The 19,025-nt window shown below is 33.7% G+C and overlaps 1 protein-coding gene and 1 long non-coding RNA gene across 3 annotated transcripts in view; one reads left to right on the top strand and one right to left on the bottom strand.

The window, feature by feature from the left end:
• Positions 1-19,025, top strand: part of LOC127508982 (uncharacterized) — a 274,050-nt gene that overhangs the window by 206,037 nt on the left and 48,988 nt on the right. The gene's annotated exons all lie outside the window — the stretch shown is intronic.
• Positions 12,618-19,025, bottom strand: part of LOC127508711 (E3 ubiquitin-protein ligase rnf213-alpha-like) — a 79,139-nt gene continuing 72,731 nt past the window's right edge. Inside the window, 8 exon segments of the mRNA XM_051886921.1 lie at positions 12,618-13,457; positions 15,002-15,137; positions 15,140-15,179; positions 15,258-15,347; positions 16,715-16,912; positions 17,253-17,330; positions 17,422-17,623; positions 18,118-18,298. Coding sequence (XP_051742881.1) covers positions 13,304-13,457; positions 15,002-15,137; positions 15,140-15,179; positions 15,258-15,347; positions 16,715-16,912; positions 17,253-17,330; positions 17,422-17,623; positions 18,118-18,298 — 1,079 coding nt within the window. The 3' untranslated portion in view covers positions 12,618-13,303.

The raw sequence follows: 19,025 nt of genomic DNA, 5'->3' as shown, positions 1-19,025 counted from the left end.
TGCTCTCTCTTACAGACACCCGACTGTACCTAGGACCTGTAAACACTACCATAGTTATTTATAAATATATACAGTATATATAAGATATTTTGTCTGCCCTCTTTGTAAATGAAAACAATTAATATTTAAGCAGGAACATATATTAAAAATTAAGAGATGTTAAACAATTTTGATCGTATGCGGATCAGGGATAAAAACTACTTACCATAATGGTTTCCTAAAAGAAGAATCAATTATTGAGACAAACGTGACAACAAATTAACGTACAGTAGCTGTGCCTGTTTCCCGGATCAAACCTAAAAGGCACCCGCCTTAAATACATAGTTTTGGAGCGGACAAAATAAAACGGCCTGAATCAACTAACCTTTCACTTAACCTTTCACTTTCACTTTTTATTGAAGTCTTGTTTCAGAGACAATATTTTTTCACAACTGTAACACGCTGTAACTAAGTGTAGTATAGAAGTAGTGTAGTATAGTAATAGTAGGTAACAGAATGTACCAGAAAAACGGCATGACTTGTTTAAAGCGCATTATGTGTCTTGTGACCGCAGACAGACCAGAAAGACGACATCAGTTTTAGAACATCAAAAAGAACATCAGTACTACATCTCTCATGTAGTAGGAGTATCATGTTTTCATTAATTCCTGTGAGTAGCTGTATGTTTGACCAAACTCAGAGAGCAGTCTTCATCTAAAACTGTATTTTAACAAAATTAACAAATGATAAATTAACAAAAATTGTAAACAGGGTGATAGACTGATAGTGGAAAAAAATGGCATTTACAATCTTTTGCAATAGATCAGAAGAGAGGTTTTCTGTATTATGTTTACATTGTAGCTAAATGTATCTTATATGTCGTACACACATGGTAAATTGTGTACGTATAATACCTGTATAATGTTTGTTTGAATTTCTTCTTTACAAGGGTATGCAATATGCAATGTTATAGTTCTCAAATGAGCTTGCTTTACAACAGTGTGGCATAGACTCTAACAAAACTGCGTACTATAATATGTACACGTATTCTTTAACGTCATGCTGGGATGTTGAAAGAAATGAATTGTTAAAAAGAATTGGTTTTGTCAAAAGTTCAGTCATATTCACATCATACACATGTGATGATTTGCAAAAACTTACACTGACAGCAACCTGAGAGGAGTATTCGGCTAAAAACATATACAGACCGACAAATAAAATGCTACCAGTGATCTTGATAGTCTTTATAATGTGACTAAGACCAGTGAAAAGGGGGTACAAATGCCTATCACAATAGATCAAGAGTGGACTTCTGCATGCAGTATGACACTTTTCTTACATAATGTCGCTGCTTTCTTAGTTACTAGGCCTCTTGAATTTAGATGTGCGAATTTATTGTGTTCACTTAATTTGTACAAATTTGTACAAAGATCATGTTTGAGATGTATCTATAGCTTTACTACAGTGTGTAACTTTGTTTACCCACCTCAAACTGAATGAAATCATAGCTTTCAGTGCAATGGTTAGATATGTCTCATTTGTAATCGTTTCAAGCGCAAACAACCAGACTTACTTTTTGTGTCGATGCTTCACGCAATCCCACATCGAAGAGATGGATAATTACACTACAAGAACTATCGATTTATTTTCTTTGTAACTGTATCAAATATTCTCATTGAGTTGTGTGTTCAAATAATTTCTACATAGAAAATGTTTGGCTTTTATCTGTAGGGGAAAAAGCAATGTCAGTAAGCTATATTCAGTATCTGTTTATTTGAGTAAAAAATAATAATCTAAAAAAATTGTTATAAACAGTTGAGACACACTTGTACACTGGTACAACTATTTAATGTCATGTTGGTTGCTAAAATCTGGATTCTGATCTAAAGCATTACTAAAACCTTCACTCATGGTGTGGACCCTTGATACTAACGTACAAATATTGTATAATACATGTTGAAAATGACCAAAACTTTTAAATAAAAGACCTGTTCCAACACCACTGGGGAAAATAATTTTTGTCTAATACTCTGTCAAAAGAAAAACATTGTGTTATCTGGTTTAGTTGTATTTAAAAACAAGCAAACAAAAACATATTTCTTAAAAAACATTGTGTCAAAAGAATTTAGTAACATGATTCTCTTGTTTCATCATGTATTAACTTCATATTTAACAGGCTGATAATGGTAGCATGAGCCTAGAAATAACAACCGCGAATTTTATAAAGCAAAAATTGTGTCAGAAGACATAGTATGAAGATACGCTGGCTTTTAACTTTTTTATTTAAACTTTAAAACAATATTATCTTAATGTGTTTTCACCCATTGTCATGAGCCTTTGGCTATCCTTAATGGTTTCATTGTGTGAGGAACTGTTTGGAATAAGGTAATCTATTTGTTAAAAACATCACAGTGAACATTTGTCAGCATTATTCTTTTTGTTTACTTTATATTTATTAGGAATTGAAACTATAGAAATAAGAAAAGTAAATCATATAGATCTATGAGACATGCGTCACCTTAAAAAAAATGTAAGTTTACATGTGAGGTTTTTTTAAACATATTTAACAGCAAAGATATTTTCAAGTACAGAGTCTGATGTGGACATTATCATGTAGGGGATTTGGCCTGATCTTTTTAAGCACAATTAAATATTTTCAAGAGACCCACTGATCCTGAAGTCATGTCTCTGAAAGACCTCGGATGTGTAGATTCACTCTGTTGAAAAATGCTGTTTTGAAATTAACACAGTTGAAATAAATGACTACTTGTAGGGTGTTTAACACCCATGCAAAATTTTTGGGGGTCAGTGGGGGTCAGTAAGTGGCAACAGACAGCCTCAGCACAGAGAAGTGACTGATCTGTAAATCACTTCATCAGCCTATATCCTGAGGCCATCATTAATGATTGTTTAGGATCCCTCTCTGAAAATGCATAGTGATTTTCTTAAAGATGCATCTTACGCTAAATAAGAGCAAAGTTGAGTACTCGTTTTTACGGGGACTGTGTGTTTGAGTAGTCAAACATACAGATAACTTTATGTTTGGATTTTTTTAATTTTTTTTTAAAAATCAATTCAAATTAAATATTTCTAGTTAACATGCTGTTTTTAACATGCTGTTTTCTCAAGAACTCTGGGAAGAAGGGTTCTTCTGCTTGAATCTTTGAGAAATAAGATCTAAGATGACTATGTACAGGTTTTTGAACAGATGTTGTTTAATAAAAAGTATACTTTAGGTTAAATTTAAGCAATATAATTTCTACCATTGGCATCAGATGAAAAGATTTTAAAGATTTAATTTAAACAATATTTTAATTTTAAAAGACTATTTTAAACTTTTAAGATTGTGCTTTGAAATAAATTTAGTACTAAAACATTCACTCTTGAATGGAGTTAGCTGTCTTAACATACACTGTGACAGAGGCTCATCTGTCTGAATCCACCCTCCCATCTCTCATTCACACTGGAGTTTGTTCCTGGGAGGATCTGGGGGTGTTTTATGAATAACCTGATATATATGGTATATAATTATGATTGTATGGTATATAATTTTGGCTTAGTAACTGTTTGTTATTATTAACGCTGTTATACTTTTATTTATTACCATCTTCATTCAAAGAACAGGATGTTTTTCACTTTTGAAATGTGTGTGTGTGTGTGTGTGTGTGTGCGTGTGCGTGTGCGTGTGTGTGTGTGTGTGTGTGAGAGAGTGAGAGAGAGAGAGAGTCAGTGAGAGATTTTTAGATTTCAGTATAAACTAAAAGCAAAATGTTTTTATATATTTTTTTATTTATTTAACTACCAAAATGTATCCCCCATTTGCAAAACACCTTTTTAAATTATACTAAATGATATTTTTGAAAATATAAAAATGAAAACATTTACTATGATACATGTGTTTAAGGGAGAGAATATCCAGTATAAAAACAACCATGTCTTATGCATGTTTTACATGGAACATGTCTAAATTCCCTTTTTGCATTGAAATATAAATTTTAAAAATGTGTTCATATAAGTAAAAGAATATTTTTTTAACAATGTCAAACTAAAAGCAATTGTTAACACATTCAGATATCATTGCTGGAGGAAAACTTTTTCCATGTTTTTATATTTTTATTTAACTATAATAATCGGTCTCATTAAATTTAGTAACCGTTTTTTATTATTCAGCATGTTACAATCTTTTGGAGATGTGAATGTTTTTCACTTTTTGAAATGTGTGTGTGTGTGTGTGTGCGTTTGTGTATTCTATTTTATAAAATATACCATGTTTATTTTGTCATTTTGATCCGGCTGTTTCTTCATTAAAATCGTATTTTTGTTGCTTACACAGGAAGATTAGAGCATGTGCCGGAATGCGGATGCCGTCACACATCTGCTCATGCGTGACCCCGAAAGTTCATAAATCACCATCAGGACTTCAAATATGGTCGAAAAATCATTCATTTGTTCCACCCTACAAATGACCCACAGGTCAATACCATAGATATTTCAAAATGCAGAGAATCAATGGACATATTCATAACCCATGTCAAAGGTCAACCACCATTTAAATTCCATAACCCCAAGGTCATGGAGTTCATACAGCGGTCAACCATGGGGGGATGGGGTAATATTTGGGTGGTCCTGTGGGGGAGGGGCCAAGGTCATATGTCAAAGGTCAAAGGTCAAAGTCATTAATCATTTTTTGTCATATGTCCCAGTATATTTACTACTGAAAGGCTATAATTCAGAGCAATTTTTTAAATTTGTCTAATAAAAATAAATAAATCCAACACGATGCAGATCATACATACACATTTAAATGAAGGTCACAATGTCTGGTTCACTATCCTCTCCTCGTCCTCTCCATTGGCAAAATGGTTTTTATACTGTACAAACTGTATATTCTATCCCCCTAAACCTTCCAAACTAAACATGTTGCATATTGTTTATTCTTACCTGTTTGGTACTTTTTTGAGTCATTGAAATTTGATGTTTTCTGTTAGAAATAAATGATTACTCTGTCTCCTACTTTGACTTTTCCTTATAGCATGGTCAGATTTTTCTGTATTTTGGCATCTCATCCAACACAAATGTTTTTTAAAAAATTCTACAATTTTAACTTGTGATAAAATCTAAAACTTAAGATGTTAAGTTTGTTACAACAGTGGTTTATAGAGTTCAGCCTATATGCAGCCATTGAGTACTACTGCCATATAGTGGCTAGTATTACCAGATGTCAGCAAAGTCACTATATTTGTAGGTTTAGATTTTTTATTTTTTTTTACTGAAGTAAACGATTATAACAATAACATACAAAGTGCTTTCATACATAAAATAAGCATATTTTATATAAAAATATGGTACTTTAAAAAATAAGGTATATATAAATTCAAAAACGCCAAAAAATCTCAAAAGAAATGCATAATTTGATAGTTTTTATTTTATTGAACATAGTGATATGACATTTATTTAAAAATGTCACGAAGGACCAATCTGGTATATGAAAGCTTGAGGGTTAAAATGTCCTTTGTAATAAATCTCAATTAAACATATCCCATATATATATATATATATATATATATATATATATATATATACATCGTTAATTTAAAAAACTAAATGCTGTGTAATACCAGCTGTTGTGTTGTTGATTGCACAAACAGCCCATTCAAAAACAGAACAAATATACCATATTAACAGTGACACGCTGTGATAGAAACAATAACATACAAAGTGCTTTCTTTCATTACATAGAAATTAGGCTATAACATTTTCTGAAACACATAAATTTGCCTTCTTTGCATTGTGTACAAGCATGAACGTACTTTTGCAGCGCACAGTAGCTCACGAAGTGTTCATGCGTCATGATTTATGTCTTATTTGGAGTCTCACTCTTTGATTGAATAATGGGAGATGTGTTAATTTCATATGATCCAGCTCTTTTGTGACAATCTGAAGGATGCTATAAACTAAAAAGTTAGTTTATTACTTTAGACACACATACACATCAAGAATCAGCAACAGTGGTAACAATCAACAACGGATTTAAACAAACAGACCAACTCCATTATTTTGACTTCTTTTTTTTTTTTTTTTTTTAAGTCAACTTGACTAAGCAACAAAAAAAAATTATTGTCAAGTTGACAAACTGGTATCAAAGTTTTTGGTCCCACTTTATATTAGGTGGCCTTAACTATGTACTTACATAAAAAAATAAGTACAATGTACTTATTGTGTTCATATTGTATTGTAATACACTTTTGCTGCTATTGAGGTGGATTAGGGACAGGTCTGATGGTATGGGTAGGTTTAAGGGTGGGTTAAGAGATGGGTCAACAGTGTAATTATAAATGTTATTACAGAAATTGATTACAGATGTAATTCCGTGCAGGTAGTTTTAAAATATAAGTAAAATGTAAAAACATGTATGTGCACACACAATAAGTGCATTGTATCAAATTATTAATTCAAATATGAGTACATATTTATATTAAGGCCATATTAATATTAAGGCCATATTTATATTAAGGCTTTTTATATAAAGTGGGACCGAGTATTTTAAGTTGACTCAACAAATTATTTTTTACAGTATAGATTCGTCATCTGGCCCACATCAGCCTCTTGTGACATTTGAAATGACAGTTTTTCTCAATTGCTTTAACATTTGTCCCCTCTGACATCACATTTCCAAAACACATGCTAAAACTGAATTTCACTGTCCAAAATAACTAATTCTGTTTGCAAAATGCTCTAACACTGACAAAACATTAAAAACATGCAACATAAGCAAATCAAACACCACAACTTGTGGTCAAATTAATATATTCTGTCAATCAATCATTACACAATGGACAACAAAATACAAAATACAGCTATCAATATGAAATATATGATACTTTTTAAACTCAGAAATGCTGCATACTGTAAAAACCAAAGGAAACTTATGGGTGGAAATATGTAAAATAAATAAATAAATAAATAAATAAATAAATGACGATTATGCCACAGGTTCTCATCAACATCTCATTGGATGTTTTCCCTTGCAATGCACAGAGGGAAATGCCTCCTTGCATGGCGTATCCATCCCTGGCAGTCCTCTGCACCTATAGGAACATCTGCTCATATGGCTGGTGATCTTATGATACTTCCATCTCCAAGCAGAGAAGAACTTTCAGAAAAGGAGAATATGCAGGCAAGGCAACATTGTCTCAAATGATGACATACAGAGTCATGCCCTATCTCTTCAGGTGGAACCAGTCTTTCATTCACTGCATCAAGAAATGTGATGAGGTGTTCTGTATTGTATGGGCTGAAAGTTGGTATGTGGCAAAGGACACCATCATTGGAGATGGCAGCACACATAGTGATATTGGCACTGTAATTGGCATTTCTAAATGAGGAAGAACCTGCATGTTTATTTTTTTTCCCCATCATAAATATTGAAAATGTTGCACCAGTTTTTGTTTTGTAATTATTAAAGAATATTGTATAAAATACAATACATTTAAAGTTTAGTAAAATATAAAATTTTATGAAAAATATATACAATTTTATGTATAAGTTCATTTACAGTTTCTTTCAATTGCTATCAAGCATTGTTTAATACTGTTTAAGCCACAATTTCAAAACTGCTTCACACATTCAGTGAAACAGGACTATGTGGACCAAACTGTGAATCATTTTTCATTGCTTTCAACACAAAATGCATTCAATGAGCACATTTTCCAAAATCCATGAACACATCTGTCATTCATTCTTCACCATCTGCAAAACATTATATATTTGCAGCAGATTTTTCAAATGCTAAAACACTGCTTTCAAAACACATTCAAATCAGAATGATGCCAAACTCTGTGCATTTCTGCAGGAATTATATTGACATATAAAATCTTAGCAGAATATTTACAATGAAATTAAATAATAATTCCAAACACAACTAATTACAATTTCAGCTGAAAGCCGACCCAGTTGTCCTATTTTTAGTCTCTATTTACAGCAGTCATTTTTTATTCAGTCATCTTTTGGTAAACCGGGATGCTTCAGAATGATTTTATTTGGAAATATTGATCAAGGAAGACCCATTGATGTCGGGGAAAGAAGAGTGGCAGAGAGAGGGAGGACCAGAAACCTCACAGTACTGTACATCCATCCATCCATCCATCCATCCATCCATCCATCCATCCATCCATCCATCCATCCATCCATCCATCCTTCCATCCATCCATCCATCTATTTTCCAAAGTGCTTGTCTCATAGTCTCATAGTCTTGTCCTTTTTTGTTTGGTTGGTTGGTTGTTGTTGTTGTTGTTGTTGTTGTTGTTGTTTTTGTAATTAAAATTCAAATCAGGATTTTTTTTTTTTTTTTTTTTCAAATTTATTTTTTGCAGGTAATTTACTATGTAAAGATATAGAAAAAATATCATTCATTCTTTATGCTGTAATACGGTCAGTAAAATGAATAGATGTTATTCTTATCCTATAATGAAATACTTATTTAGTTTTTTTTTTAATTGCTAACAAGCATTTACCAGTACTTAAAGTACTTTTTCTAAACTCTTAACACAGCAACACACCTACATCACACAATTAGCCAAATAGTTAATTTTCTGCCCAAAACCATATTTTGTTAAATAAACACAAATTCTACATTTCAAAATGCTTTTTCTACATATACTAACCCTATCAAAACACAGCAAACCTGATTCAAAATAGAGTCGTTCTGTCAAAACACTAGCACTAGTTTTCTATTCAACATGAACATACAGTCAGTCATAGCGCAATGACTATCAAAACACTAACAGTTGATGGCATTACAAAAACCTGCATTACTTGTCATGTTTCAGTTCTACCTGGAGAAAATATGAAATCCATAGTTTTTAAAATTCAGTTTCCTTTTACTGCAGTAAAAGTAGAACGCTTACATTTTGTTGAGTGTTGAATGTGTGCATTCTTGGCAACATAGCAACTATCTAAAATAGAAATTATAGAAATGTACAGTGAAAAAAGAGAAGAAGAAAGTAACAGAATTGCTCAGGGCAGCCACTGGTCGCCTGTGCAGAACTTCAGTTGTCACCTCCATTGAAATTTCTTTCTGGGGGTGGGTGTGGTGTTGATTATGACCCCAAAGAGGGTGGGATGATGTCCCCTTGGTTGTTAGATGGTTAGTGCCCTGTGCAGACAACATATTTTGCAAATAGGGAACAGTAGTAGTGGAATCGTTGTAGTAAAATCGTTGTAGTATGAAGCTTTTATTGAAATGAAAACATGAAATTACTGCCATTGATCAACAACAAATCCAACATACATGGCCTTTGGTTATTATGGAAGCTTTTTTCCGTCACAGAATAAACTATAGGAATTGAGAGAAAAAAGTCAGAATTGTGAGATAAAAAGACACAATTACCTTTTTTATTTTCTATGCATGGCAGAAATAAGCTTTCATAGGTTCCACATGTGTAAGGGGGAAAACCACAGAGATGCACAATCCAGCACACATTCTTCCTCCTCTCCCATACCTCTTCTTCTCCTTGTCCTGATCAAACTTCTCCTCTCCTCCATCTATTCCTCTCCCTCACCCAGACATTTTTATTCTCTCTGCTCCTCTGTGTTGTTCTTCATCCACACTGAACAAATCCAATTCAAAGAGTCATATTTTACTGTGTGTCCGTGTAATGAAAAGAACTTCAACACCTGACTATGCCTCCAACTGAGATTGGAATCTACTATTTCTCAATATTTCAGTGATCTGCTAATTAAAAATGTTTATCAATTGTTTCAGTATTTGTTTAATATTTGACTTGCTGTGTTTAAGCATTTGCAAATAAGATGAGAAAGATCCATGGTTTTGGTTTTGGTTATTTGAAAAGAATATGTAAGCATATTAAAAACGTGTTAATTGACTGCATTTTGTGTGAAAACGACATGAATTGTGTTAATGGTATGGTCAGACTAAAATGCATGTTTGAGCAGTTTTAACTGAAAGCAACTTGCACTGATATATCTTAAAATATTGTTTTGTCTCAAGATGCACACCAGTAATGTTTTTTTGGTAGTTAACATTAGTTAACTACATTAGTTAACATGATCTAATAATGAACTGCACTTCTACATCATTTATTAATCTTTGTTAATGTTAATTTCAACATTTACTAATACATTATTAAAATCTTGTTAACATTAGTTAATGCACTGTGAACTATAACATGAACAAACAATGAACAGCTGTATTTTCATTAACTAATGTTAATGAAGATTAGTAAATACAGTAACAAATGTATTGCTCATGGTTAGTTCATGTTAGTTAATAGATTAACCAATGTTTAACTAATGAACCTTATTGTAAATTGTTACCTTTTTTTCTTTTCTAAGGCACATTAATACAAGCTACTTAAATGCCCTAATTGAACTAAGGCTCAATCTATGAAAACCGGGCCTGTGAAACCGGGTCTATATGAACCATTCAAGTCTCAGCTGAGCTGGTCACAACCCAAAGGCGTGCAGGCCAGGTAATTTGAAGACACCAAATTGTCCATAGGTGTGAATGTGTGCCTGTCGATGGTCCGTGGCCTAGTTTCTTGGTATTATTGGGCTAAAATCAGAGCATTTCTAAATTATGACAGTTTTTGATATAAAAACCTTGTTAACATCATAAGTCCAACCCAGGAAACATAATGAAGTGAAAAAAATAAATAAAAAAAATAAATGCAGTTCATGACCCCTTTAAACATAGAAAGGCTCAAATGAACAGCCAACCATCCAGGGTGTTTCCATGCCTATGGCTCCAGATGCTGGGAAAGGCTTCAGAATCCGACATACAAGTGGGTTTGGAAGAATGCATGGATGGAGATTATAATTAAACAATAAACAGTAGGAGAAAGCCGACTAATGCAAACTGCTGCCCCACAACCAAAAACACATATAAAAAAGTACTTATGAGTAACAATGCTTTTTAAAAGTATTGAAATTTTAGATGTTTACTAAGATCCTTCTATTATCTATTGAATCCCACAATAATATTGAAAATATCAGTAAGCTTAATATATATAAAATCATCATTTATTGGGTACTTTCAATTGGGAGGTGGCTGTCCTAAACCCTAACCCCTAAATTTCAACTTGTGAAAATATTGAAATAATTTTTGCATTTTTTTCTATTATTGTTTTTAAAAATATATTTTTGATTTTTTTTTTTTTAAAGTGAAGTTACATTTTTAATTTTTTTTAATTTCTAATTCATGAAACTTTATGTAAAAAAAATGTGCCTGCATTTTCATGTCACGAATGAAAGTGTATGTTTTAGTCCATTGGCTGAGACTGATTTTAACCACACCCTACATTTTTGATTAGGAAATATTCCTGTGTCCCTCTCTCTCATAGCCTCTCTTTCATAGTAGATAGGTACCATCATTTTGAGTTGTGTACACAATTCTGAAAATCTGTGTATAACTTTTTTTTTCTGCAATTAAGCAAACCTTTTTGGGTTATTGTTCCATAAAATTTAGTTTGTACAACAACAGTGTGTACAACTGTTCAGAAATGTGCTAGGTAACCATGTGCTAATTATCATCTTTGAGTGATTACTGACAAAGTCATGACTGAAACATGTCATCATTGTTTTGGTGACAAAAGGGAACACAATCATTTATTTGGGGGAAATAAACAAAATTTTAGTACAGTTATGCAAATCATTTGTATTTTAATGTTTTAGTATGCGAGTTAAAATTCTGCAATGTGATGCGGTGGATTACTGTCACTACCGAAAATATGCAGTCACGACCGAAACATGGGATGTTTTGTCAAAAATAAAGTATATTGGGTAACACTTTAGAATAGGGAACATGTATTCACTATTAACTATGACTTTTCACTCAATAAACTCCTAATTTACTGCTTATTAATAGTGAGTAAGGTAGTTGTTAAGTTTAGGTATTGGGTAGGATTAAGAATGTAGAATAAGGTCATGCAGAATAAGGCATTAATATGTGCTTAAGCAACTAGTTATAAGACCCTAAAATAAAGTGTTACCATATATTGAACTATCAACTAAGATGTTATTATAGTATTTGGTTCAATGTATGACTAATGAATCCTTAACTTTGAAATCAATGCAATAAACTTTATGCCTTTTACAAAGAAAGATTGGATTCAAAATACAACAAATCTCATAAATTAACACTTGAAATATTGCTATTGTTAAATATTGTTTAAAAATATTTTAAACAATATTTAACAATAGCAATATTTCAAGTGTTAATTTATGAGATTTGTTGTATTTTGAATTGTTGTATTATTGTTAAAAAATAGCAAAAAAATATATTTACAAGGTAGATGTAAACAAAATCTTAATAGGTCAATGTAACTCTTCTTATTAAATTATTTATTATTGTGTTTCGGTAGTGACACAGAGGAAAAATATTCTAAAACTGTCTGAAAATACAATATGATAAATTAACTGCACAATTACTAGAAGTATGTACCTTGGATGTTATACAATTTGCTTACATTCAAAATCTGTGGAAAAAGACATTTTTTTTAAGACGTTTCCAACTCTACCTTTGAACCAATTCTGTAGAATGGTGTACCCAGTGGTTTTTTTTAAGGACACTAAAAGAATAAATGTAGGGTTAGGTAGTAACAGAAGAGAAGAAAACAATCTCCAGACATGCAGCTTTTAATAATAAACTGGCAGGATGAGACAGTAGAACATGTGATGGTGATCTGTCCTAAATATTATATCACAACTTTATTTATTATGTTAGTCAGAGAAAAAAAACAACAAAACATTTTTTGCACACAGCATTGTTTCAGCATACAGGTGTGTTGCTACACAGAAACATTGTTTTTAGCAGAGAAAAAAAATAAAGTGCAAAACAACATGAGGTTTGTATGGACATAAGTGTGTCCAGTTCTGGGCTCATAATGTGGTGCATATTTCAAACGACTTTACATTCTTAAATGAGTCTATAGTATTCTAAAGTAAACAAATAAAAAGGAATGGTTATACAATTGTTAGCAACTTCAAATAAACTGGAAGAAAAAAAAGTTACAGCAAAAGTTTAGCAATGGATTCATGATTGTTTTAAACTTTGTAATAAGTTGTAATATATTGGCTTAAAATTTTAGAGACTAATTTGAAAGATTGTACCATGACAGTACACAGTGCTGTATATGCAGCAGAATACTGTACCTCACTGTGCAGTACTGCACACTGTAACTCAGGTGCATAAAAGGCACTGTTTCTGAAAGTCTGTAATCAGCAATTGTTCTAAAAAGTATGGCATTTGTAAATCAAAACTAAGCTTTCCCTGATAAGAGTGATTGGGTAAGACAACAGAAGCACTTCATCTTTGGTTTCTTTCTTGTCTGACATGGACAGAGAACTTCCATGTGTTGGTGTACTGCGAGAGCAGGATCTCTTTAGGGAAGAATTCGTCCACCTCAGGAGGAATGTCCAGATCTTTACGCTCCATGTAGGACACAACGGTGTCTTTCAGACTGGAGGACAGACAAAAAGAGTGAGTTATTACAGATTTCCATACGTTCAACAAGAACTTTAGACTGTGCAGCATCACCACAATCTTAACCAAGCTCCCACAGACTTTGATCTGCAGTTTTCTGTAGAATATGAAAGCCAGTTATTCACACATTTCTTCATATTCCCCACCAACTGTAAACTGTATGTTAATTTACAAAATATTTTGGATTATAGTAATTTAAGGTTTTTTTTTTAACTTCATGATTAGCACAGTTTTATGAAATGGTCCTTTTTTGTAAACTACATAAAAATTCAGATATTTAAAAAAGAAAAATTAAACTTGCATATATATATATATATATAAAAATATATATATATATATGCAAGTTTATCAGTCATTCACTTGTCCGAGTTATTCTGAAGCAATATTCTCAATATCAGCTTTGACATTTAAATCTGCGTATTTGTGATATTTACCCCGAGGACATTTTTTTTTTTACCTTTATATAGGGCATTTTTTCCCTAATCTGTATAAATGTATGCTTCTTCATTCATTTTAAATTCTTAAATTTGATCAATAAATTCATTTAGAATAATAAGACACTATAGTGCTGTTAATCAATTAAATCATTTACAACAAAATTTACAACTGCATTAAATAATGTGATGATATTGTTTTAAATATTTTTTGAAAATACAAATAAGAAATGTTGGGAAAAAACTGCTACTTTTAAACATGAAACTGAACCGCCAGAAGGTGGCGGCAGGTGACCATCTTAATGAGTTACTGAGTCATTCATTCAAGCAATTCATTCAAATGGCTGATTCATTCAAGAATGAGGCAGTTGTTTATGAATAGGTCATTGAATCTTTGACTCAACCGATTTGTATAAAATGCCGAATCATTCAGTAATAAAAGATGGTTGAGTGTTGCTGTGAGATTCGCTATGGTTCTGCTGTGATCTTTGTTTGGAACCATTTTTGCTGCTGAAACAGAACAAAAACAGTCAATATTGTAAATTGTAAGTGACTTAATATTAACTACTTGTTTATTGAGCTGTCGTATGAAATCAGTCACATTTTCAGTCGTGAAAAGTGCAGCAAACACTGGCATTGCCACTAAAAAACTATTCTCAAAAATCACTGGTTAACATATTTCAATGTTTATTGCTTTAACCGTTATATCACCTACCTCTAGGCACAGCTAAATATATTTTTGGTTATTTTCAAAAAGAAAATAATATATTTCCTCAATTTAAGCTAATATTTTAGGCAATTAATTTAATTTCAGTACTATTATTATTTGTACTACTACAGGAGTCACATCAGTAAGTTATCCTTCATGCGCTTTTTCAGAAAAATTGACAGATTTGGTCAGATCTCTCAAATGGAAATGAAAAGGTTTGATATACATATGGCTCTATACACCTGTACTTCTGTAATTATATGTAAATTATGAACAAGGCAAGACTGAACCTCCTTCAAAAACTCAGAATAAAATCAAAAGAAAAGTGAAATTTCAAAGAAAAGTTGCAGCACTGCTAATATTCCCATCAGGTCTCACCCCCAGTCAGGCTTGAAGGTGTCCGTGGCTTTTGGGTTCTTTAGGACCAAAAGCAAAAACTCATGCATCTCCAACAGAAAGGCATCAGCACTAGACTTCGTGAAAAAACTAGTGAGCAGTCTCTTGTGTTCCTCTTCAGAGGACGTTTGTACTCTTCGCTGATTCCCACAAAAGGGTCCTGAAAGAGCAGATGAAGGAAGTCATTTTCACACACAAACTCAAAGCACAAAGCAGAATACTGTGTTGAGTGTCTTACCCTCTTCAGACGTAGCATTGTCTCAGATTTAAAAGAGCTGAGCAGCTGCCACAGCGCCACACAGTGTTTCAGACTGCACCTGCTCAATGCCTGCACACACAATTATCAATTATAAGGCTACGTTCATATTGTCAGTCCAAATCCAAAGGTTTGTGTATCCGATTGGAATCTGATCTAAAATTATTGACTGTCCACATTGTGTATCGCAATTGTTCAGATCCGATTTGTGTGTCCCATGCCACTCTTTAGTTTTCCGGTTTATCTGCATTAGTTTCTATGGCAATGACTTTGGTAGGTATACGCCAAAAACAACAACAACAACAACAACAACAACAACCGCAACATGGAGAGGTTTGCAATACAGATGTTTTCTTACACATGACGATGTGTATCCACCGCGCTGGACTACTGTGTCTTCTGAGGCAGCAGCAGAGTGGCTTTATTCTGTGTTATCGTCTCCGCCAATCTCAAAACATGTCTCCGTTACATTGACATTTTCTGCTTGTCCGGCACTTTACACAACACGTTTCCTATGACAATATCTGACGTTTTACGTTTTACGTGGCGTGAGAAAGTCACATAAACCACACAAAATCTGATCAGAGCAGTCAGACTGAAACGGATTTCAAGAAATGAGTTTTGAAAAGGATTTTAAACCACATATGAATGTAGCTCAAACGGACTTTTACAAATTGCATTACATGTGATTTTTGGCTGTTCGCTGAATCGGATTGGATTTCAGTCGGATTTCAATCGGATATGCACAAAAATTGGATTTGGACTGACAGTCCGAACGTAGCCTTAGCTTTTCAACTCTGGCCCTTCAAGGTCCATTTCCTGCAACCTTGATCAAACTCTTCTGCCTAAAACTTTCATGTAATCCTGAAGACCTTGATTAGCTTGTCTTGGAGAAAAACCCAGCAGGAAAGTAGATTGACTATTGACACTGCCAGACTACAGATTAGGGATTGAGTCAGAGCGGACAATTAGTTGAATTACAAAAAAACTAGTAAACACTGAGTCATAATACATTTTTCTCTCTTCTGACTGCCGTAATCCATTTCCCTATTTTTCTCTATTTCTAATTTCTAATTTTTTCTATTAAAAGAATAGAAATTATAGAAATGTACCTATGTCATCAGAGAACCCCTTAAAATGTGACAAGGGTACATAAAGTGTTACTTTATTGAATTACTATGTTTTTGAATTCAGAGTGCTACTTTTTAATTCTATAATGCATATTATCTAGCTATTTTTTTTAGCATCTTGCAGCACAAACACATCAAAACATCAAGACATCAAGGAAAAATTCATCTTTTAAACATCTCAAAGCCTCTGCTTTTTGAACACAAGAATGTGTGAACACCCCCCAAAGAGAAACACGTCTGATCAAATTTCAGTGCATCCCTAATCCCCTAACACCACTGCTCTGCACAATCAATAATAAAGAGACCAACCTTGTAGATGTGTGGGCCCATGTGGTCAGTCATCTGTAGCACCTCTTTCAAATAGGTGCTCAGCTGCATGTGTGGCTCTCCCCCTGTCATGGCGAGGAAACCCAGGGCCAGCTGGACTGTGGACAACGACTCACACACATCACTGTAGGACTGCAGCTCCTTCACCAGGTCGTGCTGTGTCAGAGGCTGCAACGGCTCCTTTGAATATACAATCACAACACAGCTTGTGAAATGGTTTAAAATGTTACAAATGTATCTCTGCATTGTAAACATTACAATATACAATTTTAGCTATACAATTAAAAGGTGCATTTAAACAACAAATGTTGATTAAGAGCATTTTCACACTAAAGCTTTTCTTGTGGACCAATGTCTAACAACAATATAACCAAAACAATATATAAGTGGATGGGCGCTGTTGCACTCTATTGCATACATTAGAACATTCGCCAACCAATTAGAATCCAGCATTCAACAGCCCTGTAGCATAAGATACAGATTAAACATGTATTATGCTAAAACAAATAATGTGACTTACTTGTTGAACTTTGGCCTTCACATCTTTTAATATGATCTCATAATTTCTGTCCTGTCTGTTCACCAGTGTCGGAATCCCCTGAAAAACAAAACGAAAATAAATAAATAAATAAAAATTGTCTTATACATCTACTCTGCAGGTTGTCAAGCCTGAAAAACTTGTGACATACATTAATAGTGATATGTGGTTTGCCCTGCAGAAAGCGGGTAAGTATCTGTTGCTGAATCTTGGGCAGATCGTACTCCAGCAGTGTTTCTTGTCCACGTTCCATGCTGTACTGGCAGTTGGACAGCACCAGCGGCAGCAGATCCCGCTCATACTCATAACGGATCACGTGCAGCTCTGTCAGATCAGCTGGGCTTACCGTGTAACTGGAGGAAACAGGACAGAGAATGATATGGAGAAACAGAGGTTGTAACTGGGAAATGTGGTGGATTCAGTGTTGCTACCTTTAACCGCCAGCTCTGACAGGGCAAAAGTTCAGAGATCTGCATTTTTTTTTGTGTGTGTTGCTATGTGGTTGCTAGGATATTCTGGGTATTTACTTACTGGCCCAAGTCAAAAGAGCCCACCACTAATATTGTCTACATTTTAGATATGGCTCAGGACCATAGGACTCCTTCAAAGCAAGTGTTTTTTCCTCATTCGGCATCATTGGGCCAGGTGGATCAAGTGCGATCATTCAGAAAAGTAACAGTTATTATCCACAATCCAGATGATTTGAAAAATCTCCCATATCCACAAACGGTACAGGAAGAGTTAACGAAGATTAATACTTGGGTTATTGGTTTCAATAACCCTACATGAGCAGTGACTACTTTAGCAAACACCACGAATGACATAGAACACTGGCTGAATCTCTTACCCAGACTCCTCTCCGGTGTGTTTTTCCACAGCGTACACAAGGTCATTGTGAAGGGTGATGAGGTAGCTGACAAGGGCAGTGGAGCACAGGCCCAGACCATGTCTCTGCGGCAGCAGCACCTGCAGGTCAGCGTCCAGACCCAGATCTTCCTGAGTGTATTCAGCCGGCAGCTTTATCTCTCCTGACAGAGACAGATGATCTCATGCATCGATTATCAACAGAATAAGACAAAAGACATCTGTCCATGAAACGACTTTACAGTGGTCACTTTGAAAATATATGGATTTCTGAATGAGGTCTGATCTTAATTTAAGTCACAATTATAGACAAATACAATCTGACTATACTAATAACACACAAAAAACTATACATTTCACATTTTACTGAATACATTAAGTAATCACTCACAGCGTATTGTGGAGAAAGTAAGCATCAGTCCAGAATTTTCTACATTTGTAGACCGGGTATCTTACAGTGGATTCATGAATACCCAGGTAACAGTGCAACAGTGCAAGAAAGTCTCAAAATCCAAATGAATCAAATGAGATCGACTCAAATCAAATGCACAAATGCACACTTGTCACCTGATCCACAAATGCACATCTTTGTTGCATGCGCAAATGATGATACACTTACACAAAAGACAACATTTGTATTCACAAAAATGTCTCTATTTGTACAAATTGCTGAACATTCATTTAATTCTGAATTTTGCACACGCAAGTTGAAAGGCATTAGGTTGTGGATCGTAAAACATATCTGCAACATTTATCAAGTTCATGGATAATTGTGTATGCATTCGTTAATCGTTTTGAGTCTAATTTCATCCCATAATGATGTAGCATAATGAGAGATTTATAAGCAATCTTTTGTATTTTTTATCATTTTTGACGTGTTACAATGTGAAA

This window comes from Ctenopharyngodon idella, chromosome 3 (assembly GCF_019924925.1).
Source record: "Ctenopharyngodon idella isolate HZGC_01 chromosome 3, HZGC01, whole genome shotgun sequence".
Lineage (NCBI taxonomy): Eukaryota > Metazoa > Chordata > Actinopteri > Cypriniformes > Xenocyprididae > Ctenopharyngodon > Ctenopharyngodon idella.
The sequence above is the reverse complement of the archived record's forward strand: the minus strand, read 5'-3'. Positions and strand labels throughout refer to the sequence as shown.